Source organism: Helicoverpa zea, chromosome 12 (genome assembly GCF_022581195.2).
Source record: "Helicoverpa zea isolate HzStark_Cry1AcR chromosome 12, ilHelZeax1.1, whole genome shotgun sequence".
NCBI classification, from domain to species: domain Eukaryota; kingdom Metazoa; phylum Arthropoda; class Insecta; order Lepidoptera; family Noctuidae; genus Helicoverpa; species Helicoverpa zea.
Window position 1 is genome coordinate 8,424,337 of NC_061463.1, and position 25,968 is coordinate 8,450,304.

Here is a 25,968-nt window from a genome sequence, read left to right on the forward strand (position 1 = left end):
ATTCTCATTCAAACTTCCTACAAAAAACTGGCTGAAAACTACAACTACCAACACTACTTAATTAACTAGAAGAAAAAATCAATTACAAAATCGACTTAAATTTTTATTGAAGCATACGTATAATCACAACATGTAATACATACTAGGCGATATTCACTGGAGAGCTAAAGTGAGATTGTTCATATATCCGACTTGAGATCGAGCTTCACTTGTTCGCCCGGTTTGAACGCGGGCATGCCCAAGTACGGGCACGTCGCACAGCGGAACGCGTCGCCTAGGTAACACTGGAATAACATTAAAAAAAAACATTATTAGGTATTTGAAAATAAACTATTTACTATAATTCACTAATACGTATAAGGCAATGTGGGCTTGAAGTTCCGTGTTTCAAGGCACAATAAATTGGTGGGTTCCGGCTGTCATTTGAACATCTTAGGCAATCGTTACGGGTAGTCGGAAGCCAGTAAGTCTGACAACCAGTCTTGTAGTTGAAGCCAGAAAGTCTGACAGCCAGTCATGCCAAGAGGTCGCCCTTGTTACTGGGTTGAGGAGGTCAGATAGGCAGTCGCTCCATGTAAAACACTGGTTTTGTAAGCTGTCTGTTAAACATAGGTAGTTGGGAAAAGGCTAAGCAGATGATGTGAGCCTGATGTTCAAATATACATTACTTGCTATAAAAGTCACCGTAAAGAAATAGGGTGCCATATCACAAAAATAAAAAATAGACGACTGTGACGTCATAAAGTATTATCTGTTATTTACTTCAGCTATTTTGTGATACCAAAACATGACGAGTCACTGTAAACAAAAATTGCCAGGCAAACATCCGTCCGATAGCCGATATGTATAGTTAACAGTCTCATAAAAATTTGACGAGAATCTAATAAATTTTCTCTAGAAAAGTCGCGCAGTGTAACAGGGCAATTAGCCAACATATTAAGCCACACGCACTTGGTAATGCATCAGTGGGTAGCTGAATGGTAATTATGCAAATATTTATTTATTTATTTATTTATCTTTATTGACCAACCAACAATTGTTTATACTGTTACATTTTAACATAAATATTCTATAAACTAAGGTTAGTATAACAATTTCTTATAGGTTAGCACCGCATGCCCCATAAATTAACAATTAAAATGTGCTACAAACACTATCTTAAAATTAACTATTTATTTATAATTACAAAACAAAAAAAAAATTAAATAATAATATGCATTGAGTTTTGGGACTTGAATAAAATAACAACACGGAATGAAATAAAAACACAAATAGAAAACTTAAAACAACATACATAATCAGGATTATTTAAACATGATTCGAAATGATACGGCGGAACTTGCCTAAGGAGTCGAAATGGACATCTACCTTATCTCCATAGCTGTTCAACAGTTTGCACAGCCGCGGGACGATAGAGCTTGCACCTAGTACTGTCCTACGAGGTGGGGGATAAAGAGGAGTTATAGGAGCCCGAGGTAGCCTAGCTGGAGCCCGAAACTGGAACCTATTCAATAATTGAGGGCAGTCGATTTTAGATCGAAGGATTTTAAATATAAAAATGGTGTCTGTGATGCTTCTTCGTTTATCTAAAGACATCATCCTAAAATAAGTTAGTCTGTCCTGGTAAGATTTGACTTTTTTGGCTAAACCGCAAGCGTATGCTAGGTGCCAAAGAAATCTTTTTTGTACGCGCTCCAATCTAAGATTGTGCGTAGCATAATGGGGTCTCCAGATCGCACTGCAATACTCCAATATAGACCTAACCATACTGTTATATAATAAGATCTTGGTACTACTACGTCTGAAACTAGCGACATTTCTGATAACAAATCCAAGCATTCTCGAGGCCCTTTTTATGACAGATTCCACATGTGGAACGAATGTTAGTTCCTTGTCAAATAGAACTCCCAAGTCCCTAACTTGATGGACTTCCTGGATAAGGTCAGAACCTATGTGATATACACTTGTTGTGAATTTCTTTCTCCGGGTATATTTTACGTGGTAGCACTTTTTAACGTTCAACGTCATTTCATTCTCATTACACCACTGAGTCAACGAGTTGATATCGCTCTGAAGTAGTGCTACGTCGTTATTGGATTCAATTACCCTGGAAAACTTGAGATCATCTGCATACATATAACAGTCGGAGAATTTGAGGCAGTGTGGGATATCGTTTACGAATATGTTGAACAGAATTGGTCCTAAGTGTGAGCCTTGCGGCACGCCCGAAGTTGTCATGCATGTTTTGGATTGAGAACCATTAACTACCACAAAAAAGAAACGATTCTCAAGATACGATTTTAGCCAGTCAAGAAGTGAGCCTGTGATGCCATATGCTGATAACTTTAACAAAAGCGTAGCATGAGGGACTAGGTCAAAAGCTTTGCTAAAGTCAGTGTATATAACGTCTATCTGCTTGCCACGGTCAATACCATCAGACAGCATTTCTGTAAAAGTAGCAAGGTTGGTGCAAGTTGACCTACAACTAACGAAACCGTGTTGAGAATCGCTCAAGTAGAGTTTAAAATGTGACTGGATGTAAGGGCAAATTAGGGACTCAAACACCTTGGCAAGAGTTGATAATATGGAAATGGGCCTGTAATTATTAACATCATTCCTCTCATCACTTTTATAAATCGGTACAACTTTAGCGATTTTCCAACAGTCCGGAAAGACTCCGGTACTTAATGATTTATTAAAGATCCGAGTTAATGGGGATAACAATGCAGGAGCGCACTTATATATAAATATTGGTGGAATGCCATCAGGCCCTGCGCCTTTACGAAGGTCCAACGCTTTCAGTTTAAGTGCTAATTTCTCGCGGTCAATTACCGGCGGTGTCAGTGGTAGACTGTTATTCCTAAGTTTGTGTAGCAGATCGGATGTAAGCTCAGTTTTACTCCCTTTCGCAATACTAAACGCTGAGGAAAAATGAGAGGCAAACATTTCACACACTTGCATGCAGTCAGAAGTTACTAGGGATCCGTTGGTCATTGTAGCTGGGAAGGAACTAGTGCCACCTCTTTTTCCCTTAACGTAAGCCCAAAAGCGATTCGGATTCTTTGAGATTTCGTTTTCTATATCTCGAATATAGTTATTATAGCAGTCTGTTGCTAATTTAGAACACCGTTTTCCTAAAAGTTTATATTCGAGTTCGTCCAGTGGATTTTTATAGGTTTTATAACGGGTTCTGACTTTTTGCTTTTCCTTTAAGGCACGTAGAAGTTTTTTGTTAAACCAGGGAGGGTACTTTTTACCTTTGAAGGTAGGTTTAGACATAGAAGGTACATTTGTGCTTATAATATTTGTGATTCTCTCGTAGAAAATACGAACCATATCATTGACGTCAGTTAGTCCCAGAAACTCAGTCTCCCAATCAATATCATTTAGGTCATTGCAAACCTTGTCGTAATCTAATTTGTGAAAGTTTGGTCTCATGTTTGGCTCAAAATTATATGGAAGCCAGGTTTCTTTGCGTGCTTTTAACTCAATTTCAAAAGGAGGGTGTAGGACATCAACAGTACTAAGGGGGTTTAGAGCGGCAACCACGTTACTACAAGGTATGTTAGTCAGAACTAAATCCAATATTCGTCCACTTATATTTGTAATGTCATTAATTTGCACTAAATTGTGCGTTTCAGTAAAGTCCAATAGTAAGCTACTGAAGCTAGGCGGAGTATAGTTATCAGCTGTGTCCTTAAGCAAGTTCCAATTAATGTTGCCTAGATTAAAATCACCAACAATACAGGCGTGCAAACCAGATCGTTCGAGAATGACATGACAACCATCCAAAAAACTATCCAAAGTACTGCGTAGAACTGGGGGTGGCAAATAGACTGCGCACAGAGCTATCTGACGAATAAATTTCATTTGCGGGACCTCAACGATTAACCAAAGATCTTCGCACTGGCTTTCCCATTGTATCAAACGTTTCGATTTTATACTTTTCAATACGGCTATCAAAACACCCCCTCCGTCTTTTTTACTATTGTTTCTATCTCTTCGGTACACTATGTATCTATCGTCAAAGAGCTCCGCGCTGCATACACTTTCATTGAGCCATGTTTCAGTTAGGATAATAATATCATAATTTTCCAAAGAAAGTTGACGATAAAAATTATGGGTCTTTGTCCTTAGGCCTCTTATGTTTTGGTAATAAATATTGATGGCCGAGAATTGTAACAAAAATATAATACTAATTCTATCACAGTATTAAAGCGTGATCTAAGATAACTTTTTTAAAATGTCCATGTTTTTCACCATAATGTGTTCAGATTCTTCGGCTTTACGCATAAAGATTCTTCCACCACGAACCCAGACAAATTTGTAGCCAAGTTCCTTAGCTTTCAGTCTCGCCGAAGCATGGAGAGACTTATATGTTGGGGACAGATGTTCCGTCACATAAATTGAAGTTTTCGGTCCAGCAAAACCGAGATGCATGCTGTTTAATTTATTGTCTCTATTAGACTTGTTGAAATTTATGACGGACGCGAGGAGTTGGTCACGAATTCTCGGGGAGGCGAGCTGCACAATAATCGACCGGGGTCGGTTTTTTTCAGGGTTTAGTTTGGCAACACGGGTGCAGTGCAGAATATCTTTGTTTTCTATGGAACATCCAACAGTTTTTGACAATTCTGATACAATGTTAAACAAATTTTCCTGTTTTTTCTCAGGTAGACATTGAATTTCCACGTTATTTGAGCGAGTTTGCTGCTCCAGTTGTTCTAAACGTGTCTTTAATGAGCTCATGGTAGTTTTCATTTCAGAATTCTCTTTCTGAAGTTCTCTTACAGCCTCGGTAGATGTTGCATGCTCTTTAAGGAGGTCCTCATACTGATTATTCATAAAATTCAATGATGCCTCCATGCCAGAAATTTTGTCATTGATGGGTTGTAACTCTTTATTCAATAGTACTTTCATTCTGTCATCGAAGTCGGATAACGCACGAGATAACTCGGTCTTCAGCACGTCCTCAATAATTTCTCGAATATTGGCGCGCGTGACGATATCTTCAGTGTTAGGGGATACAGGCGGAGAGCCAACAGCCTGTCTTTTATTCCCTCTGGTAGTCGAAATATTACGCATAGAGGTGTTTTCGACTTCCTTAGCGGAGGTTTGAATTTGTGACATATTTAGTTGTATGATAATAACAGTTTTACAGCTACAGCGTTCCTATATTAGAGGGCAATATAGGCAATTTCTTCAAACAAAAAGCAAGCAGCAAAGCAAAATAAAATTAAAAAAGAAGAAAAAAGTTATTCTCGGTTCTGAGTTTTGAACCCGCGACACTTGGATCGACAAGTCGCTACAACCCCACGTAGCTATCAACTCTTGCAGAATAGTAGCGAAATTAACGATCTGTTTCTCGCACCTTTGACGTAATATGCAGGAACATGTATTTTGTGACCTTATAAGGTAGCGTATTGACACCTCTTGCACGTTCTGACTCACCGCCAATCGGCCAATGGGGGCGGCTTACGTAGCTGTGATTCACCAGCGGGCCGTGAGTTGTTGGTTCTTGAGATTTTTGAGGTAAGTTAATAATGCTTATTTCTTCACGTAGAAATAATATTTCGCAGATATTATATCACCAATACGAATACTAGGTTATGCACTGTACTTTAAGTGTAATTATATCTAATATTATGCACTTTGAGCTACATAAAATATTTGTTTACAACGGAATGACTTGCAACACGTCCAACTGTTAAGAACGCCAGCGCGTGGAAATATCGATGCATATCGTAGATATAGGTAATTAGAATAGAGGTGAGGGACGGTGTAATAGGTTTTTTAGATCATTCGGTATATATATTCGGTCGCACATCATAAGCATTATTTGTTTTACCTAATTATATTTAGCGAATTTTTTTCCCGCTTGTGGGTTTTATCCAGTGGACTGAAACAGTGACATGAAAGATGCAGTAGCATATTATGAGGAAATAAAGAACGACTCCTTAATGATTCCTATACACTTGAATGACAATAGCATTAAGTATTTGTAGATCTCCTACACATTATGATAACTGTAATTATGACCACTTATAGTAAACGAGAATTAACAGTGCTGACTAATAGTGACAACTTCAGTTATCTTTCCCGTATGACTAACAAAGGCGTTAATTCAGCTCGTAAATATTTATGTTTATACACCTGTATATATGTATGTGCGTGTACGCTTCGAGTCACGTACGCAAAGGGGATCCCAGTTTAATTCCGTAGATGATCTAAATACATTGGATAAGTGTAGAACAATGACCCTCACGGCCGTTCCCAATAATTAATCTATCTGCTGTTTTGCTATCTTTAGATCGGAATTTGACATCTGTACTATTATTATAAAGCTGAAGAGTTTGTTTGTTTGTTTGAACTCGCTAATCTCAGGAACTACTGGTCAGATTTGAACAATTCTTTCGGTGTTAGATAGCCCATTTATCGAAGAAGGCTATAGGCTTTTTATCCGGGTTCGTGCAGAGGTTCCCACGGGATGCGGGTGAAACCGCTGGCAGAAGCTAGTTACTTTATATGGGGCTAATGTCAACTCTCCGTCGTACCACAAAAACTTTTATACGCCCGTTGAATGGGTTGACGTTCTCCCCAGCCGCCTCCAAGTGCGTGGTACAGTTCGAGCCTGTAACACCGGCGTCACCCGGGACCTTAGGTCGCAGGGAAGACTTCGGTCTCGCCCTCCTGCCTATGCTAAGAGCTGCTTCTCCCCCATCCCACCCCTTCAAAGTCCTGTCGTGTGCACAGCGCACATACCCATCCCTCGCACATACAGTCACTTCCAACCCCAGTCAAACTCCTAACCCTTTCCCAGTTTTTCCCCCAACCCCTCCACAATCCAACTCCACTCCTTACCGTGATCCTTGTGACTAAGTGGTTGCGGGCCCGTCCATCACTTATTCTCTGATGATGGCGGGTAGGAGTAAACAGTCACCTGCGCTAGGACCTGCGCAGTCGAGCGCCGTAAGTGGGGATGAAGGAATCCTGGGGGGTTGAGCCAAGCGGCGCTGGCGGTAATGCGTCCGTGCGGCAACACGCCCCCTTTGGTCTGGATTTCACGCGAAACGGTTGCCCTACCTTAGAGCCATGGGTTAGGGAAATGGCCAATCGTGTCCCGTCAGAGGGCCACAGGCGAGGGACGTGGGGTCCGCGAAAGCCGTCCTTGGGCGGCCGTAGCGGTGGTGAAGGTCATGCTGACGGTGCAAGTGAAGGTTGGAAGTCGGGACTTTCTGCTCCAGACTCCAGCCTGATCGAGTGCCCGATGTCGCACTGTAAGCCAGCCTCGCGTTCCTATATCTACCGGGTAGTCCTAGCGTGCCTACCTTCAGTAGGGCGCTCCCAGTTGCGGGCTCCATGGAGGGTGGGAGCTCGGTAGATGAAACTAAAATAATCAAAAATATGGATAACACTAAAATAAATTTTACCGGCGTAAGGGTGGAGTCAGCGAAAGCCGACGACACTCCTACGACCTGCGCGAACACCGCGCATTCTGCCCCCGTGGGCAAATGCGACAAAGGTCCAGGCATGGCGAGAACCGTGCCGAAGACCAAACGTCAAAGCAGGAGGAAGGGACCAGGTAAAGCTGGTACCGACTCCACAAACAGGGCGAGGGTTATAGGTACGGGTAAAACCAGTACCGACCCAAGCACCCCCGTGACGGTTCCGTCGGCGGCTCACCCCCTCGGCGGTCCTCACATAACACAGCACACCGAGCAAATTGCTCCACATGCCGGCACCTCCGGGCCATCTGCCTCCGTCAACGCGGATACGGTAACCCGGACTGAGGACTACTTCTCCTCCGCATGGCAGGTGCAAAAACGCAAGGGCAAGGGGAAACAAACTCCACAACCCCAACGCCCTAACCAAAACCAACATGGCGTGAGCTCCAAGAAGAGGAAGATCAACCCACGCCAGCGCAGGCGAGCGCGCATGAACGCGAACGCCGCGCCCGACACACCAGCTCTACCCGCTGCCCCAACCTCCGGCCAGCCATGCTTCTGTGCCGGTGGGCGTACACAGGCCCAGGCAGGCGAAAGCCGACCTGGACCGAGTGGTCGTCCGCCGGGCGCGGGGGCCAGCAGGCCGGTGAAGGAAGGGGACGAAACAATAAGCCCTGCAGGTGAGGTACAGACAGCTGCCAAACGCGCTCTGAACGAGACACTTTCGCCCCGTGGGAAGCGCAAACGACAGTGCCTGGACCCGTCCAAGCGGGCCACTCCTCGGGTAAGCTACGCTCAAGCAACCAAGGAGTCCCTGTGCATCGCAGTTACATGCGGCCACACCGGGATCCTAACAAAGGACGTAGCGGACACGATACTGACGGGGATACAGAAGACCATCCTAAAGGAGGCATGGTCCCCGAACAACAAACAACCGGGGCCAGCTTTTAATGGTAAGCCGGTTTACACAGAAGGCGTCCTGAAGCTGTGGTGCTCCAACGACCACACTTTGACATGGCTTCAAAAAACCATCGCCGACTTGGCCCTTTCAACCGGCCACCAGCTGATCATCAAGAGCCAGTCGGAAATTACACGAAGGATCAGGTGTGGCATCCTGATCCCTAATGAACAGGGGGCCATCACCGACTCGCGAGACATCGGGCGGATTCTGGCATACCAGAACCCGCAGATCGCGGTCGACAGGTGGGTGCTCCAAAGACAGGAGAAGCAGCAAGGCGCCAGCTTTGTGGTGGTGGGAATCCCGGAGGAACAAATCGCGACCCTGATGAAGTCCGGGCGCCGCCTCGCCTTCGGGCTGGGTGCGGTGTACGTGAAATTCCAGGGTCACAACGGCAAGTTTGCCGATACTCCGCCGGGATGGGACCCCGCCACTTTCACCATCCAGAAACAGCCTGGCACAAGTACCACGACCAGCGAGGGCGCTGGCCCCACCGAGGGCCCTGCGGTGCCCGTACCCGCAACCGTCCCCTCACAGGACGACGACCCGGAAGAAGCCCTTCTGACGGGTTCAGACCTGGAGGGGGACGAAGTCGAGTCCGGGGACCTGCTGGCCGGGCTACAGCTTGGAGGAGACGAGGAGGGCGCAATCTGCGATGGCGTCCCCTTCTTCGTCGACAATTAAAATCCTCCAAGCAAACCTCCACCACAGCCAAACCGCGACGGCTCAGCTGCGCAAATGGTTGGAGGTTCAACACACGGCCATTGCCCTAATCCAGGAGCCGTGGGTCAGGGCCGGCCAAATCAGAGGACTCTCCAATCTTGGAGGTAAGATTCACGTAGACATACATCACGACCATCCCAGGGCGTGCATCTATACAACAAAAAACATAAAAACACAGTTTTTATCAGATTTCTGTTGCAGAGACCAATCTGCCATCTCAATACAGCAACCTGCTTTAAACATGGAGATCACCCTCGCCTCGGTATACATGCCCGAAGCAGAGGAGCCTCCTCCCTACGACCTCGCCCGCCTGGTGAATCACTGCGAGAGAGAAGGGAAGGAAGTGATTATCGGTACTGACTCCAACGCACACCACCCTTTGTGGGGAATGGATACACACAACGATAGGGGTAAGACCTTATTTGATTACTTATTCACAACCAACCTATCACTAATAAACACTGGATCAGAACCAACTTTCGTCACTAGACGAAGTCAAACAATTATAGACCTGACTCTCGCATCAGAGAGCGTAGCGGAGCTAATCACAGGATGGCATGTCTCTAAGGAGGCATCTTGCTCAGACCACAGATGGATCCGCTTTGACCTACAGGTCTGTATACAAGAAACACCACCGAAACGGAACCCACGCAATACGGACCGCGCGACGTACACCCGTACGCTCAGCACCAAACTTGCGCAACTCGGGGACCCTACAAATTACGTGGACACAGAACAAATTGACGAACAGGTAAGCTACCTCACACAGTCAATGATAGACAGCTATCAAACAGCCTGCCCCGAAACTGCATACCAGAAAACACCAGGGAAACAACCATGGTGGGGTGCGGAACTAGAACGCAGGCGTAAACAAGTGAGACAAACTCTAAACAGAGCAATGAATACATGTGCCGACGAGGATTGGGACGACTATAAGGCGGCCAAATCAAGGTACAAGAAATGCATCAGATTCCGAAGTACCAGGGGATGGCGCAAGTTCTGTGGTAACATCGAGTCCTGTCAACAAGCAAACAGGGTAAGGAAAATCCTAGCACAACAAAACACACCTGGTCTGGGCACTCTCCGAAAACCAGACAACACACATACCACATCGCCGGAAGAAACGAAGCGCGTCCTAATTGAGACCCACTTCCCAGGATGCGTTTTCACGCAAAATGTAGAATGGCATGAGGTAACACAAACACCAACTGAAGAAGATTGGTCATACGCACAAAAAATCGTCACAATGGAAAAACTCCATTGGGCAATTCAAAGCTTCCACCCATACAAAGCAGCAGGTCCGGACGGAATCTTCCCAGCGCTCCTGCAATGGGGAGGACCATACATCTCATATAGACTATTAAGACTAATGAGAGCATGCCTGGCTTTTCGATATGTCCCCAAAAAATGGAGGGAGGTCAAAGTAGTCTTTATCCCAAAGCCAGGTAAAGGAGACTACACAAGCGCAAAAGCTTACAGACCAATCAGCCTGACATCCTTTGCTCTAAAAACCCTGGAAAGGTTATGTGAGCGAGAGCTGAGGGACGGTGCGCTAAGAAACAACCCCCTGCATCCGAATCAGCACGCATATAGCTCGGGGAAATCAACAGAATCAGCGCTTCATCTGGTAGTAAGCCGGATAGAGGAGGCAATAGAACAAAAAGGCATCTGCCTTGGCACCTTTATAGACATTGAGGGAGCCTTTGATAAAACAAACTTCGTTAGCATAACAACGAGTTTACTCAGACACAGAGTTAACCCGATGCTAACTGATTGGATCACAAACATGCTCAGCAAACGCGTGGTACGCTTTGAAGATGATGACAAATCAGCACTAATAGCCAGAGGATGTCCACAGGGAGGGGTACTGTCCCCGCTCCTGTGGAATCTAGTGATTAATGATCTCATCACAAAACTAAACGCAAACCACGACTACACAATAGGTTATGCGGATGACCTTGCCATCCCCATCTCAGGCAAGGTAACTGACACTATCTGCAACCTTACTCAACAGGCCCTACGAATCGTAGAACAGTGGTGCAGGGAATTTGACCTTTCAGTAAACCCCACCAAGACTGAGTTAGTCATGTTCACAAACAAACGAACGTTGGGACCGTACAAACTACCTAAACTCTTCAATACAGAACTCAAACTATCCAACGAAGTCAAATACCTTGGCGTCACTCTGGACAGTAAGCTGAAATGGAGTAATCATATAGACAATAAAGTAAACAGAGCCAGCATTACCTTTTGGCAATGTAAGAAAATGATAGGGAAGAAATGGGGCTTATCCCCTAAGATAATACTATGGCTATACAAAACAGTGATCCGCCCCATGATCACTTACGGCGCCTTAGTCTGGTGGCCCAAAACCGACCAAACTACAGTCGCAAATAAACTGGCGCGAGTCCAAAGACAAGCCTGCATGGCAGCCACAGGTGGCATGAGGACAACACCAACGGCAGCGTTGGAAGCCATGCTAGGTCTGCCGCCGCTGAACCTCTTTGCACAGCAAGAAGCAGCAATGACGGCTCTAAGACTCAAAACCCTTAATCTCTGGAGCAAGTTGCCTACAAAACACACAACTATACTAAACAATCTTTATGCAGACTTTCCCATTATGCAGGCTATAAACGACCGCATACCCAAAGTCTTTATATTCGATAAGAAATACAGGATCCAACTTTTTGAGGATCATCGTTACGAGGGACATAATCCCAAAGAACTAAGAATTTTCACCGACGGATCCAAAACAAGCACCGGCACAGGTTCAGGCATCTTCTCAGAAGACCTAAACATACACATATTCACACCCCTAGGAGTACATAATACAGTATTCCAAGCTGAATGTATAGGCATCTCCCTAGCGGCCGAAGCAGTCATAAAGCGGGAAGTAACCGGTCACTCTATCCGAATACTCTCAGATAGCATGGCAGTAATACAGGCCCTAAGCAAACACTGCGCAAACTCCGGCCTTATACACGAGTGCCACCAACGGTTAAACAAGGTAGGCAGTTTAAATAACATAACCATTCAATGGATAAAAGGACACAGTGGCTCCCGAGGCAACGATGCAGCGGATGAGCTGGCGAGAAGGGGATCAGACCAAACAGCAGTAGGACCAGAACCCATACTGCCACTCCCCTTCGGCCACCTACGAACACTGGTAAGACAGCGTACTAGGCACAAACACAACCACCTCTGGACTAACCACAGCGCGTGCAGGCAGGCGAAGATGGCCCTCCCGACCATCAACGATCGCCTCACTAAACAGCTGATGGGCCTATCAAAGCAGAATTTACGTAAGTTTACGGCAGTTCTAACTGGACACGGCTCCTTCAATAAACACCTCTATGTTATAGGAGTTACAGACAGTCCCTTATGCAGAGCCTGCATGGGGGAAGAAGAAACAGCGGCACACGTGCTACTAGACTGCCCTGAAACCGCCATATACAGGGCTAAGTACTTCGGTAACCCAGGTACTATCCAAGAGATAGTCAGCAGAATTAAACCTCTGCTGGCTTTTCTCGAGGAGTTGGGGTGGATCGAGTGAATAAACACCCATTATCACCCTCACACGCAAAATACGCGCTTTGTCGTGGAGTTGCGGAAACCAGCCCGAGTAATCTAATCTAATCTAATCTACGCCCGTTGAAAAAACGCACTTGTCTAAAAAAAATACAGATTATGACGTTGAAATAAGGTCCATTTTGCAGCCCTTCAACAGAGGTTTAAATTTTTGTTTAACTTGTTGTGTAGTAAGGCTGTCTATCTTTAGTAAACAAAAGAACAGCTTGATAGAATATTGAATTTTGAATTGGGGCCGGTCGTAAGTAATATATGGTATAAAAGGTAGCGTATCTTGATTGAGCAACACGCGAATTAGAACAAGATTGCATCGATATATAAATCAATGTTATCTAAAGCTCATTGTTTTGATATTCACTGACGAGAAACGAATTTGGAACCAAACATTTAATGAGATATTTATATTGGTAATGTGTTTTTAAATTAACTTGACGTCAGGTGGTTTTTTGACTGTATGACGCATTATTTTTACTAGCTGGCTGGCAACCGATGTTACAAGCGCGTACGGAAAGAATTCAAATCGTTTCTAGCCGAGCCGATTTAAACTAGACCTTGTGTCTGCATGGCCAATCTGTGCATGTTTAGAGGAGTGCCTAACAATGAGCAATTGTTTGGTTCTATGTATGGAAGGATGATAGTCATTTATTTTCATAGGTACTGTTTCAAACCAAAAACGCCTTATAGTTTATACTTTCAAGTATATGTAGGTATATTGGACACCAATGACTGATTCAACATGATGGAAAACATCTCGAGGAAACCTGGACTACAAAGTCTGACATCACCAAACCGCATTGAGCATGCGTGGTGATTAACGCTCAATCCTTTTCTGTGAGAGAAGGCCTGTGCCCTTAGGTGAGACTATAAAAAGGCGAAAGAAGATGTCTCGCTTCATCTAGGTGCAATAAGATACTTCGGTACGCGCGCGGTATGAACCAGCTTAACAACGTAAACAATGATGGATGATGGATACTTACACTTCCACACGAAGATTTGGGAGTGTCTTTGATCTCTCCTCTGAGCTCTTCAGCAAGTCCACACGAACAGTCAGCACACGCTTTTCTTTTACCCGTTGTGGCGCAAACTGGAAATATTTCAGTGATAGATGTTAGTAAAATATTCTGCATAAATTGAAATCATTTTTTGTTTAGTCAGTGTTGTTTGGATTTGTATACAGGTTTCCCAGTTCGTGGATAGGTTTTTTATTTCAATGTCTAAAGAGGTAGTACTCCTGCCTCAGAATAGATAAATGTAAATACTTTGCTCTTTGAATTGAAATAATTACAGAGCTGCATTAATTTACATACAAATTCTATTGAAACATAGAAAGTTTATACATACAAAAATAAACTGGTTCTACCAGCCACAATTCCGTTGTCAACGACCTTGCGTGAATGGGCTGCGTCATTGGGAATAGTTGGAACACAAAACCTCAGCCGCATTATTACTGACCGCAGCCAAAGCGAGCTCGGAACACAAAACCTCAACACGACGGATTGTTGTTTTGTTATCAAGATAACTCGCAATGTGGGCAACAAATGATAAGTATTCTCTTATCAACAAAGTTATTACTTTATGCTGAATAATTAATATTCTCAACATTACGAAACACGTTTTTTTACGTGAAGGACTGTAATCAAGCATTAACAATAAGGTCATGCGATCTAGGTCGTAATAAATTGGTATGAGTGAATAATGAAATTGTCTGGGACAAAAATATGATAGACAATATGAATTTCTATAATCATAAACTCAAAAAAGAATTAATCAACCAATAATTAATTTAAACTTACCTCTCAAAGACTTCATATCTGGCCTAGTCAGATCATTTTCATCCAAAAGCTGATTGTCATCAATGATTTCATCATCATTTCCAGCGGCCCATGCTTCTTCAACCGTGTTATCCAGTTTCCAAACTGCTGGCTTTCCGTTTAGTTTCAATGATGCTTTAGAACCAACCTGAAATTATTTGAGTGACTCTAGATTAGGATTTTAACCCTTTGTTTTCTGGTTGGCAGAGATATGAGCAACACACATGTATGTAAGCAGTTAATTAAAATATATTTTGTGTTGTTATTTATACACTTAGTGCAATAACAACAATTATGTCACTGACACATGTAAGCCCTGTTTTCTTTTTTATCACAAATGGTTGAGAGACACTTTATTCCTGAACGCTATAAAATAAAATCTATTGGTGAATCTGTCAAATTGTTTTGCAAAAATGAAGTGCGGGATCACCACGAACTGTCATTGTTGTCTATTGACAGTTCAGTAAATAACATCTCTCTCTGTATCTGTCTGTTGACTGATAACATGAATATAACATTGATATTATTTATATGTATAGTGAATAATAACTGTGTTCTATAAAAAGTTGTTTTTCAGTGCTGGTGACTTATAAGGCCCTTAATATTTTTTTTTGTTGTAAATGTGATTAATAGAATATTTTATAAAAAAACTTACCTCGAATTTAGGTTTTTCAGCTATATATAAATTATCAGTAGACTTTGTGACGTTTACAAAACCGTTTAGTTTGAGTGTGGTGATCAGGTCTGCTGTATCTTTCAGGATTAGTTTACCACTGGGCTTGAGGAGTTTCACAATAATTGCCAAGAGACTGTCCGTGTGTTTTACAGTGTGGGGGGCCAGCCAGTTTGAGAGCACAGCGTCATAGGATGATGCCGGCCGGGATGCTACAAACAATGAGCAAATTATACACCTGCCTTGTAATATGTTAGTTGTTGATAGCAGAAATCGGCTCAAAAACATCAGAAAAGGATTCAGCAATTTTCTGTCATGATGAATCTACAAATAATAGAAAATATGTAGCAGTCAGCATTTCTGTTCCTGTTTACTTTTTTCCACTATGTGTTTCTGTACTTATTGTGCTTATAGGTACACAGAGATTTTAATAAATAAGGAGTGAAAATTATAAACTTACATTCGGTTATCATTTCAGAGTTTTCCAGAACGACGGAGCCATTGCCAATAGCTGCTTTGACCTCTTCCACCAAGCTGCCAATACTGTTCTGATTGTCGTTGTTCCAAATAACTAACACGCTATCTCCAGATTTCACGTTCTCCATCTTTTTGTTTAGTTTCGTTCCGATTAGCGAATTTACGAATCAAAGCCGCGATAAAAAGACAATGGTTAATTTCGATTTTTAGAACTTTGCTATGTTCGTTTCTATTGCGTATATCTCCAACAAACGAGTATAATAAGTCGTAACACAAATCACTGAGTAACCAATGGATAGATCCCCGTTAACATATAATACAACTAAATATAACCAATGTCGAAAATTAAATAAATAAATGACTGCCAACCAGCACCGTGAACAATCAACTTATCAACTGCTGTCAAATCTGAAATCTCTTCGCCGTTTCGCCGTTTCGCATGTTGGTAAGACTACAGATAAAAATATATAACGCTCCAATTTAAGCATATTTATTGATATAAAATTATGGATTAACCTTAACTCTTAAACAATTTAAACGTCACCTACAGATAATCAACCACAACATACTACATAAATATCGTTTTACCTTAGATAAGGAATAATAAATAAAAACGGATTAAGGTAGGTACAATAAGAATTAAAACTAGATGTAAAGTAAAACCGAACGTAATATTTTTTTTATGAATCTAAATCGATTCTTTTCGTCATCATAACCTAAATGCTGTCAATTGTTTTGTATAAGTAATGTTTTTATACGAAAATCATGTTTTATGAAGCATTTTTAGCCGGCATATGGGCATCAGTCGGTAGTACTTTGGGAAAGTTATCAGGAACAACCAGCGTCGTAGTAAGTTTCCCTAAGTATTTTCTTGGTGAAAGTTTTAAAGTGCGATAGGATTAAGTGCCTGCATATTATCTACATAATTTATTCAGTATTCTACCATATGGAAACAAAAATAAAATCTTGACGTTGATCACTATTTTGTTTCAGCTATTTTTGGTAGTAATAATGCGAACTTAGGGTACCATAACAGTTTTACTATAACTGCAAGAGTGTAATGTTGCAGTGAATGCTCTGATTCATTCATTTTCAGAAAGGGAGAACAAACCGTTTTTGTTCTAGTACCTGACCGCTAGATGGCATTGTTAAATAAATGTTTGATTTCGCCATTGGGCAGTTTGGAGATGAGCAGAATACGAGGGGCTTTGAAATGTTAGGTCTTTATTTAGATATCATGGATGACGGTCTTAATTGTCTCCTAATTTTTTAGTGGAGTGGTGCAAATATTGCTGAGAATGGGGTTACTACTGTCGAAGATCTGGAGCTTGTTCGGTAATGAGGAACACAAGCTACTCCTAGTTGGTTTGGACAATGCTGGCAAGACGACAATCCTTTACCAGCTGCTATTAGGAGAGACTGTTCATACGCGGCCGACTATAGGCTCCAATGTAGAGGAGTTTGTTTGGAAAAGCCTTCGCTTTGTCATGTGGGATCTAGGTGGCCAGCAGAGTCTGAGATCGGCATGGAACACATACTTCACGAACAGTGAGTTCGTCATAATGGTGGTAGACTCGACAGATCGGCAGCGATTGAGCCTGAGTCGTGACGAGCTGCACCAGATGTTGAAACACGAAGAGCTTACTAAAGCCTGTTTGTTGGTGTATGCGAACAAACAAGACGTTAAGGGTTCAATGACGGCCGCAGAGATATCGGAAAAATTGGAGCTGACGGCTATAAAACAACATCCGTGGCACATTCAAGCGTGTTGCGGACTTACCGGAGAGGGCTTACATTTAGGATTAGAATGGATTGCTAGTAGAATAAAGAAAAAATGACGATGACACGATAAATGTCGATCAATAATATTTTATGAGGTTGGATTGTTAAGTCTTTCGATCTTGTGTGAAGATGTCTGGCACATCTTTAATGAGTGCAAACTTTAACCGTTTGTAATACTAAGGATAGAATTCTTAGTCAAATTCAACAAAATATTGAATGACGGTGGTACTCGATAATTACCAATTCGAAAATACATAGTAGCATTATGAGCCCAGTGCTTGTCGATGCAAAATAACACAAGTTGAACACTGATGTGAAAGACTCGAAAACAAAACCATAAACCTAAGTAATAATCTATTAAGTTTGCATACGTTTTGCTAGAAAAATAAGATGTATTTAAAATACTATAAAGATTTACGTCCATTGTTTTGCATAAATTGCCTATTATAATAAACACGTTTTTAAGAGTATACAGTTTTTTATTCAGTAGTTCCTGCAAAAATATAGGCAGGTAACAAGAGCCTGATTACCCAATCACCTTCACACTTTATAAAGAAGTCATCTAATTAAACTTAAGTAAAGGGACCAACTACATAATGTAGGTACCAGCTGCATATCCGAAAATACATCAAAAATTGCGTTAGTACAATAATACACGTTGTTACAACACTGGCCACATCATTAAGTCTCATAGTTGACCACTAATAAATATTCCACGCACGTCGGTCCTGTAACTAATGAATCGTGCATTCATTTCTGAACGTGGTGGATTGTGTAGGTAAAAATGTCTGAATAAATAGTTTCTAATATAACCTCAGGAGTAGCCCGTATTCATTTGATGCCTAAAATCTTGCTTATGCAAGGCGGGGTTATGCATTATTTTCTTTTGCAAACTTAAGGGCCAAAATTCAGTTTTCTTTGCCATCAAGAAGAGCAGGCAAAACAGGCGCTTCAACGAGTTTACCACAAATATTTTCCCCTCGAGATATAGAGGATAGTAAGTAAAATGTATTTGTATACCTACAAGATATCCCTTTATCAACAGGGCGATAGTTACATCATATGGGGGGCCTTGCTAGTGGTTATGGTGTTGGCTAACACATGGGGCTGTCGACATTACCTGCGATCGCTGGACGCAGCTTCAAACTCGGCGGCACCTACAGTCATATCTGCAGCTTCCAGTTACGTCTTATCTGTAAGTTTTACTCAGAACCTACTTTCAATTACATATATATTTACACATTTTAAATTATTTAAATTGAAAATAATACAAAACCTTTCTCTTAAAAATAGTCAAACGTATAAACTTAGTTTGAACAACCTTTTTTGTGTTTTTGTCTAATTGGCATGTATGCTGGCCACTAGACGTCAAAAAAATCTTGTAAAGCCATTAAGTTTTTCTTTTTCACGTTTTGTTTTTTAAAGCAAATGGCCTCAAATTATTTTTTTGACAAATAATGGCCAGTCCGACATAATTAAAAATTTAAAAAGAGGTTATTACATGAAAGTAGGTTGTTATACTCATTGTGTATATTTAGCAATATTGGTATTTTTATTGAAATATTGATTTTTGTTAGGTATACTTGAACTCGGCTAATGCCTTTTTATTACGTAGGTATTCTTAGACATTTAGCAAATGAAACAAAGTCTTTAAAAGCTTAGAGCTTAAAAGGTCAAGAAGTAAAACGTGTGAAATCAACGATTCCAATTCTAGACATGCGATTTATAGTCTTGAAAAGCGCAGTAGTAGGTAAGAGATTTTTACGACTGATTTTGTGTGTTTTGATAAGTTATGTGTTCTATAATGGCTGATTTACATTGAGTCAGTTACTGACGTCAGTCCACTGACAAGTCAGTGCTGACCCGGCACTGCCATCGTGTAAATTGATTTGAAGTCAGTACAGTACTACTGACGAAACACTGACACTACACTGACTTCGTGTAAATAGCACGCGTCAGTTTTCGACGCCTACACTGACGTCAGTTACTGACTCAATGTAAATCAGCCTAACTTTCAAAATACACCTACCTTACTGTTTAATTCCCGTAACAGGTCAATATTTATCTTTGCAGTATGTACCCACAGGTAGGTAAATAAACACATCAAAGCAAGCAAGTCTTTAGTGTAAACTTGCAACGCTAAAACGTTGATTTTTGCATTAATGGATTTTGCCACACCAACAACATCTACCTAGAATTCGGGTTTCAATCGATTCCGAGTTAATTCGATTGTAACAATCGACGATCCAGTTTTGAACTCCCAAAAGCTCCAAAGAAGAATCAACCTTATTTTTAGTGGTGATACGGTGCTTTTTGTATTTCAGGGTGTCATAGGAATAACGTTGTTTGACGAAGCTTCCTCTCTGCGGTGGTGGGTCGGAGCTATGCTAATCGTGTTCGGCCTGGCTTTAGTTGCCCAGCCTAGGACGAAGAATAAAGAAGAATGAGGAATAAAATACATTTAAGTATTCGGTGATGATAAACAGTTTTATTTGTTAAAACAATTTATGAAAACAGGTACAAAATTCAAAAACTAATTCACTTTTAAGTCAGGATGAGGATTACAAGAACCTTTCATTTCAAGTGCTTGTAAGTGCTTTCTAAGTTAATAACATAAAGTAAGGTAATAATAATATGGCTTATTTGTTGTTTACGCCATTCTCCAATCTAATGGACCTCTGTGTGGGTTGGTTAAGAAACATTAGATAAATAATATAAAAGCCAAATATAATTATGTAGGTATCTACTTATTTATCACGCAGGTTAAATATAAGAAAGTAACGAAAAGAGGAGAGTGTTCTCCTCAAAAATATTTAATGAAATTGTAACTTCACATAAGGATCCAGTTTCTTTATAAATAGGCAACTTTCCATAGATAAAACGAGCTTTCAAAGCAAGGAGGTGTCGACATGGTTGAGTGGTTGATCACTCAACCATAAACTGATCGAGACGAGCATAGATACCTTGATCAAAACACCTACATAAGTTGCTAAAACAGGTCTCGACCTCCTTAAAACGGTATCATAAAGAACAAAAATAACTGTAAATACTGAAAGCTAGAACATTACATTAGTTGTGTTACTCGTACTGTGTTTTTGACTAAGCTTTTAAATGCTTGTAAGATACTTAGCGTTCCTCTGGGAGCTGTAAATAACCGGCCAGTCTCTTTACCTTGTAATAAATTCTAGTTTCTGTTGCGAGTTACTTCACGTGCTTGTGGGGATCATTTTTATGAGAAATTGACCTTTTAACTTGAAATACTTCCTGTAAGAAAGATGTAAATGTTTGATAAGGTTACTTAAGTAACGTGGAGTCGGGTTGAAATGACATGTTTTATCCACCCTGTCTCCAAAATTGATAGAATAGGCGGAGGAAAAATGATGAAAACATCGAAGCTGCGTTACTTGCAAATATAGATTTTATCATTTAATGTAGCTGTAGTAGGTTTGTGTATTAATAAAGTCATTCCGATAAAATATAACTAAAGTACAAAATGTTACTGTTTGTTTGCCATGTAAGTTTCGTTTCAGTATTAAAATATAATTTAAAAAATGATGTAGGTAATACTAAGTTTTATCACTAGCACCTGAACCTATCTAACAAATTAATATATTATATTAATAGAATTTAATTTATTGTAAATTATAATACTGTAACATGTGTAAAGGCTTACTAAAGGCTAACCTTGTTGAATATCAAACAAATGTTCTTTGACCAGTGTCCATGTTATATCAAACATCCGATAAAATGTGTCCTTGATCGAACTGACTGGAATTGAATAAAAACATGCCATGTAGGTACACCTTTCTTCTATATTAGCATCAATATTGAATGTTCGATTGATTAAACGTCAGTTTATAAAATAAATTCCATGTATGACTTGTTAATTGATTCAATAAAAGACTTATTCAATATGATCTTGTATTATTCTTGGATCGAGTAAAGCTCTAGCAGATTAACAAAGCTCTCAGCTGTCCCACGCATTCCCTCGCTCTCACCCGCATCTCACCCCAATATATCGACATAATATAAAATATATAACAAAAATAGTTAATGGACATATAGTGTTAAGTATGTTTTAATGAAATGGCAAAAAAACAACTTGTGTTTTTCAACATTTTTTGGAATAAGCTGACCAAATAACAAGTCGTAAATATTCTTACACAAAGTTGATTTCAATGGGACTTGAAACAGATTTGCAATAAATCTAAGAGGTAAACTTTACCGTACATAAAGACATCGACATAAAGGAATCGACAAGCGGCCGTCCCTCCGGGCAGAACAGACGCAGTGTCGCCGCCGGAGCGACGTGACGGCAGTGGCGCGCCGCGACCTGACCGTGCCGCACGTCCGCAGCCACGCGACACACACAAACACGATCGATAACACAAAACCGCGAGAAAACACCTCCAAACCACCACCGGCTACAACAAACCACCCGAAACTCAACCGCTCATCCCAATAATCATGTTACAGTCTTTATGTAACTGATTTCAGGTGGCAACATCGATAGCGCGTGGCGCACCGGCGTCAACAATGTAGTCATAGTGACGCGATCGTGTTGACAATTTGACAGAACATGACGCTAAAATACCGTTGATTTTTAAATAAACATGTTTATGAAACGTTATGTGTTGGTTGTTATGTATTGTTAAGATGACGACAATAATTTTTTTGGTTTGAATAGTTGGTATACTACACGAAAATGGGAAATGGAATGAACAAGGTAATTTTATATTTGATTTATTATAGGCTAAGTTTCACAGAACTTTAGTTTAATTGAATAGACGCGAAGAATGTGCAAGCGGTAATAGTTACGTAACGGCGTCGTAGCGGTTCGTAGCGGCCGCGTAGCGCCGTAGCGGGATGCAGGCTACGGTCTGGCTACGTTTCGTAGAGGATTTAATAAATTGTATAATATGTAAAATACTTATTTTATATAAGTAGGTAAGGTATTTGGAGTTAATATTATTAAGGTATTTGGAGTTTTATTAATATATTAGTCCAATCTTTGAAAAAGGACTCGCTAAATACACACCTCAATGTTTCTGTTTTTTTATAAAAAAAAATGTCATAAAAATGGTATTAGGTAAATAGTAGTTTTCTTCCACAAATTATACTTAATTTTTTTTTTCGTTTTGGATCAGCTTATAGTTTTTATGATCTATCAAAGTTAGTCTACATTTTATATGACTGCAAGAGGCAAGTAACGAAGTTACCTAACAATTTTTTAACATTATCTCGAACTTTGACTGCATCCAATATTGTATATTTTAAAAACTAACCATTTTTTAATTTCCTCGCATGACATCTTAAAAAGTTACAATCATGTCATAAAGAATTATTTGCCCATAACAAGCACAGCCTACCTATTATGAAAATGAAAATTAGTAATGTATACAATAGAAGTTTACTTAAAGTTTTAGTTCCTTCGTCTGTCCTACAGCAAAGCTAATAATCATAACTATCGTCATTAAGTTAATTAAGGCTGTAAAGTTTCAGCCAAATGGAACAATAGTTTACAATTATTACGCCTTGATGTTGGCCTTACATTACACTTTAATGCGTACACAATCCTCACTTATATTTTATGGGCAAAATTAACTGTGTCTGTCTGTGGTGGTTTCCCAGTCAAGTGATTTTAGTAGCTCATAAAGTTCAAAAGCGATATACTTACAAATAATGTTTTGAATATTTTTCTTTATCTTATATATTAATCCCTAAGGATATTCCTAGTCCAAGGGATGATATTTTCAGTAACTGTCAAAGGAAAAAGCTTTTAACCCGACTGCTAAGAAGGGTTTTGTTTAATTGCTTTCGATAAATGTTGACCGGAAAAAAAATATGAAGTCCACGATCTCAACGCACAGCGAAATTACAGCAAAATCTACCGTGTATTGTAAATCCTATCACACAGTCACAATCTCTAAATCTTCAGATCTGTCTTAAAAGATTGATTGTCCCTCTTCTTCTGGCCTTTTCCCATGTCATTTGGGGTCAGCGCAATACATTATTTCCACCCATTCTTGCCTAGCAACCGGTCCTTTATCACAAACTCTAGTCATCGGTTCTTTTGTCAACATTTTCGCGTTTTTATTCTTAGTTTTCCCTTCGACTATTGTGGAGGCCATCGACCCTTGATTATAGTGAATGGGTTACAAAGGTATAGGTTCACGATATTAAATATTAACGTGAGAATTCACCAATATGTCGGTACTGTAGTCGTTCATTTGAGCTAATTGTCTCGATCTTGTGTTTTATGTGATGAATTCCATTGCACTGTTTTCATAACCAATAAGTTAGGCAAAATGTGATGAATAAGAAAGTGTTCATGTTTTTGGGTGTGTTAGGTATATTGTATACTGTTTTTAGAGGACTTTTGTTATGAAGCGAATTGAAAAAGTAAAAATACCATGTTGAAAATACCAGTAACTTGACCTAGGATCTGGTAGCAACAGTCGCCGAGCTTCTTAGATTTAACTATCAAAGAAATCAATCGTATAACCATAACAATATGAATGATTGATGGCGATATCTCTACAGCTGAGGTTAATGATTTAGCTTTCCTTAGCATATAGTTCGTATATCATTCGCTCTGGTTACCATAGACAAGTCATAAAGTTGGCAATGGGCTTAAAAGCTATAAACGTGATCGTAAATCGATGGTTACGAGACAATAATGCTTGTTTAAGTGCAGTCTTATTTCGTAGAGCTCGGTTCAACGTCCTTTTATTAAGGAAATTGAATAAGGTATGAAGGCTTGTCAACAAAACTCTTGGATTTCCTTGTTGCTTTCTTTTATGTTTTTCCGCTTTTAGCAGTGGGTAAATGTGAGATAAATTCATGGTCTGGTAATGAAAGAAACACAACGTGACGAGTCACTCGCAAGAATAATATATGAGGGCGTCATTTTATTATTGAAACCTTGATGATAAATTCACCTTCTCTATTTGAAACGATCTATCTTGGAGAAAATGTAATGAAAAAATGAACCCAAAACACAATACATTGTTCTTAAAAAATAAAAACCTTTCCGTCAACATAAATTCCATTCCATCGCGATTACCTTACATAATCCCCTATCTAACGTTCCCAAAAACACTTTATCCGCAGATCAACATAGTACGGTTGTTTCAAAGTTAAACAAACAAACGTAGAAGATTCACTAGGGAATCCAGGGTATCGGAGCCATTATCTTACGACATGTAATCGATCCATCTGAACTCTCGACTCGGAGGTCAAGTCTTGGTCGGTGTAAAGTGCACCCATCCAAAGTTACAATGTTTCAACCAAAGTGAGGAATTAATATATGCAATATTGTAATATAGGTACTACATTTTACAACTTTAAAATGATAGTGGAGAATATGTTTTGTTTTATACCGTTTTCGCGTGCTCCCGTGGGAACCATAGATATTTCTGCGTTGAAAGGTATCCTATTTTGTTTATCCGCGATATGATTTATGCGTTTCATACGAATACAGCATGCCAAGAATATTGAACTGGAAATATGAATAGGATATTATTCCAGCCAACCAATACGATATACTTATGTACACAGTTGTACATAATATCAAGGATAAAATTATTCTGAACTCTATTCTACATTTACCTAAGTACCCCCAGTTGACTATCTAGCATAACTTATCTCATAAAACTTTTATCATTCTGACTTAATGACATTTTAAGAGCATTTAAGTTTCAATATTGTTGCATCATATTTCGTATACACTTGGGTGCTATCGCTAGAGACATGGTTTAACTTATTTTGTACCTATGGTAATTTCGAAAATTAATATAACAGATAAAAACTATAATTTCGCGACTTTAGCAATATATACAATGTAACTGAGTAGGTAGCACATTATATGAAGGATACCTACATACCGTGTGTGCATACATCATATTTAGGTGTTTACTTATGGATAGCTATATATACGAAAATAATCTGATCACATACCTACATGTGATCAGATTATTTTCGTATAGTGTATTTTGTAATAGCGGATCGGAGCGCTCTTTTCCAATCTCGTGAAGATTTGGCCAGAGATCCTACACCGTCCTAATGTCATAGGACAGAGCCAGACGGTATATCTTGGATGTAATTCCAATTTGGGTCCGTCTCGGCCATCAGGCTTTTGTCTGCCTTGAGAGTTGGGCTTTTATTTCACGAATTTTCTATTATTCTTTTAAGGGAACATATTTTGAAGAATAAGTAGCGGTTTTTGAAATATAATAATGCTCAAGGATCTTGAAATAAGTAAGTAGGCTTAAATAAAAATAAATCTTTTTAGTTACTTACCTTGCAAAATCACCGAATGACCAAGTCAGTTAACGACATTTCGTGGAATTTAGATGGCGAAAGCAGAACTTGAAGGCTTAGTAAAGTTAAGGCAATAGGCATGATGACAAATTTTTAAATTCCTTTGTATGATGTAGGTATACGTCTATTTTATACGGAAAATCATTAATTTAAAAAAAATGCGAAGTTTTTTTGTCAAATAATTGCATT

The 25,968-nt window shown here is 40.2% G+C and overlaps 4 protein-coding genes across 5 annotated transcripts in view; 3 read left to right on the forward strand and 1 right to left on the reverse strand.

Moving 5' to 3' along the window:
• Positions 1 to 82: 82 nt before the first annotated feature.
• LOC124634960 (anamorsin homolog) lies at positions 83 to 16,085 on the reverse strand. Its single transcript, XM_047170662.1, has 5 exons — positions 15,659 to 16,085; positions 15,181 to 15,410; positions 14,508 to 14,673; positions 13,692 to 13,798; positions 83 to 284 (listed from the first exon to the last, which is right to left on the reverse strand). Exons 1-5 carry the CDS (start codon positions 15,801 to 15,803, stop codon positions 180 to 182), a joined length of 753 nt encoding a protein of 250 aa, XP_047026618.1. The 5' UTR covers positions 15,804 to 16,085; the 3' UTR covers positions 83 to 179.
• LOC124634957 lies at positions 6,585 to 9,711 on the forward strand. The gene is made up of 2 exons (XM_047170658.1): positions 6,585 to 9,230; positions 9,328 to 9,711. Exon 1 carries the CDS (start codon positions 7,360 to 7,362, stop codon positions 9,085 to 9,087), a length of 1,728 nt encoding a protein of 575 aa, XP_047026614.1. The 5' UTR covers positions 6,585 to 7,359; the 3' UTR covers positions 9,088 to 9,230; positions 9,328 to 9,711.
• A 266-nt stretch (positions 16,086 to 16,351) lies between the features above and the next one.
• LOC124634961 (ADP-ribosylation factor-like protein 5A) lies at positions 16,352 to 21,371 on the forward strand. Of its 2 annotated transcripts, XM_047170664.1 has the most exons (3): positions 16,352 to 16,524; positions 18,503 to 18,652; positions 19,782 to 21,371. In XM_047170664.1, the coding sequence occupies exons 1-3, from the start codon at positions 16,441 to 16,443 to the stop codon at positions 19,902 to 19,904; spliced, it is 357 nt and encodes a 118-aa protein (XP_047026620.1). In that variant the 5' UTR covers positions 16,352 to 16,440; the 3' UTR covers positions 19,905 to 21,371. The 2 variants fall into 2 exon arrangements, with proteins under 2 accessions (XP_047026620.1, XP_047026619.1); XM_047170663.1 differs by lacking the exons at positions 18,503 to 18,652; positions 19,782 to 21,371 and adding an exon at positions 16,949 to 17,927 and having other exon boundaries at positions 16,386 to 16,524.
• A 358-nt stretch (positions 21,372 to 21,729) lies between these two features.
• The window catches only part of LOC124634958 (dual specificity protein phosphatase 22-A-like), a 76,364-nt gene continuing 72,125 nt past the window's right edge, over positions 21,730 to 25,968 (forward strand). Inside the window, exon 1 of the mRNA XM_047170660.1 lies at positions 21,730 to 22,183. Within this exon, the coding sequence (XP_047026616.1) occupies positions 22,163 to 22,183 (21 nt within the window). The 5' untranslated portion in view covers positions 21,730 to 22,162. The remainder of the gene's footprint in view (positions 22,184 to 25,968) is intronic.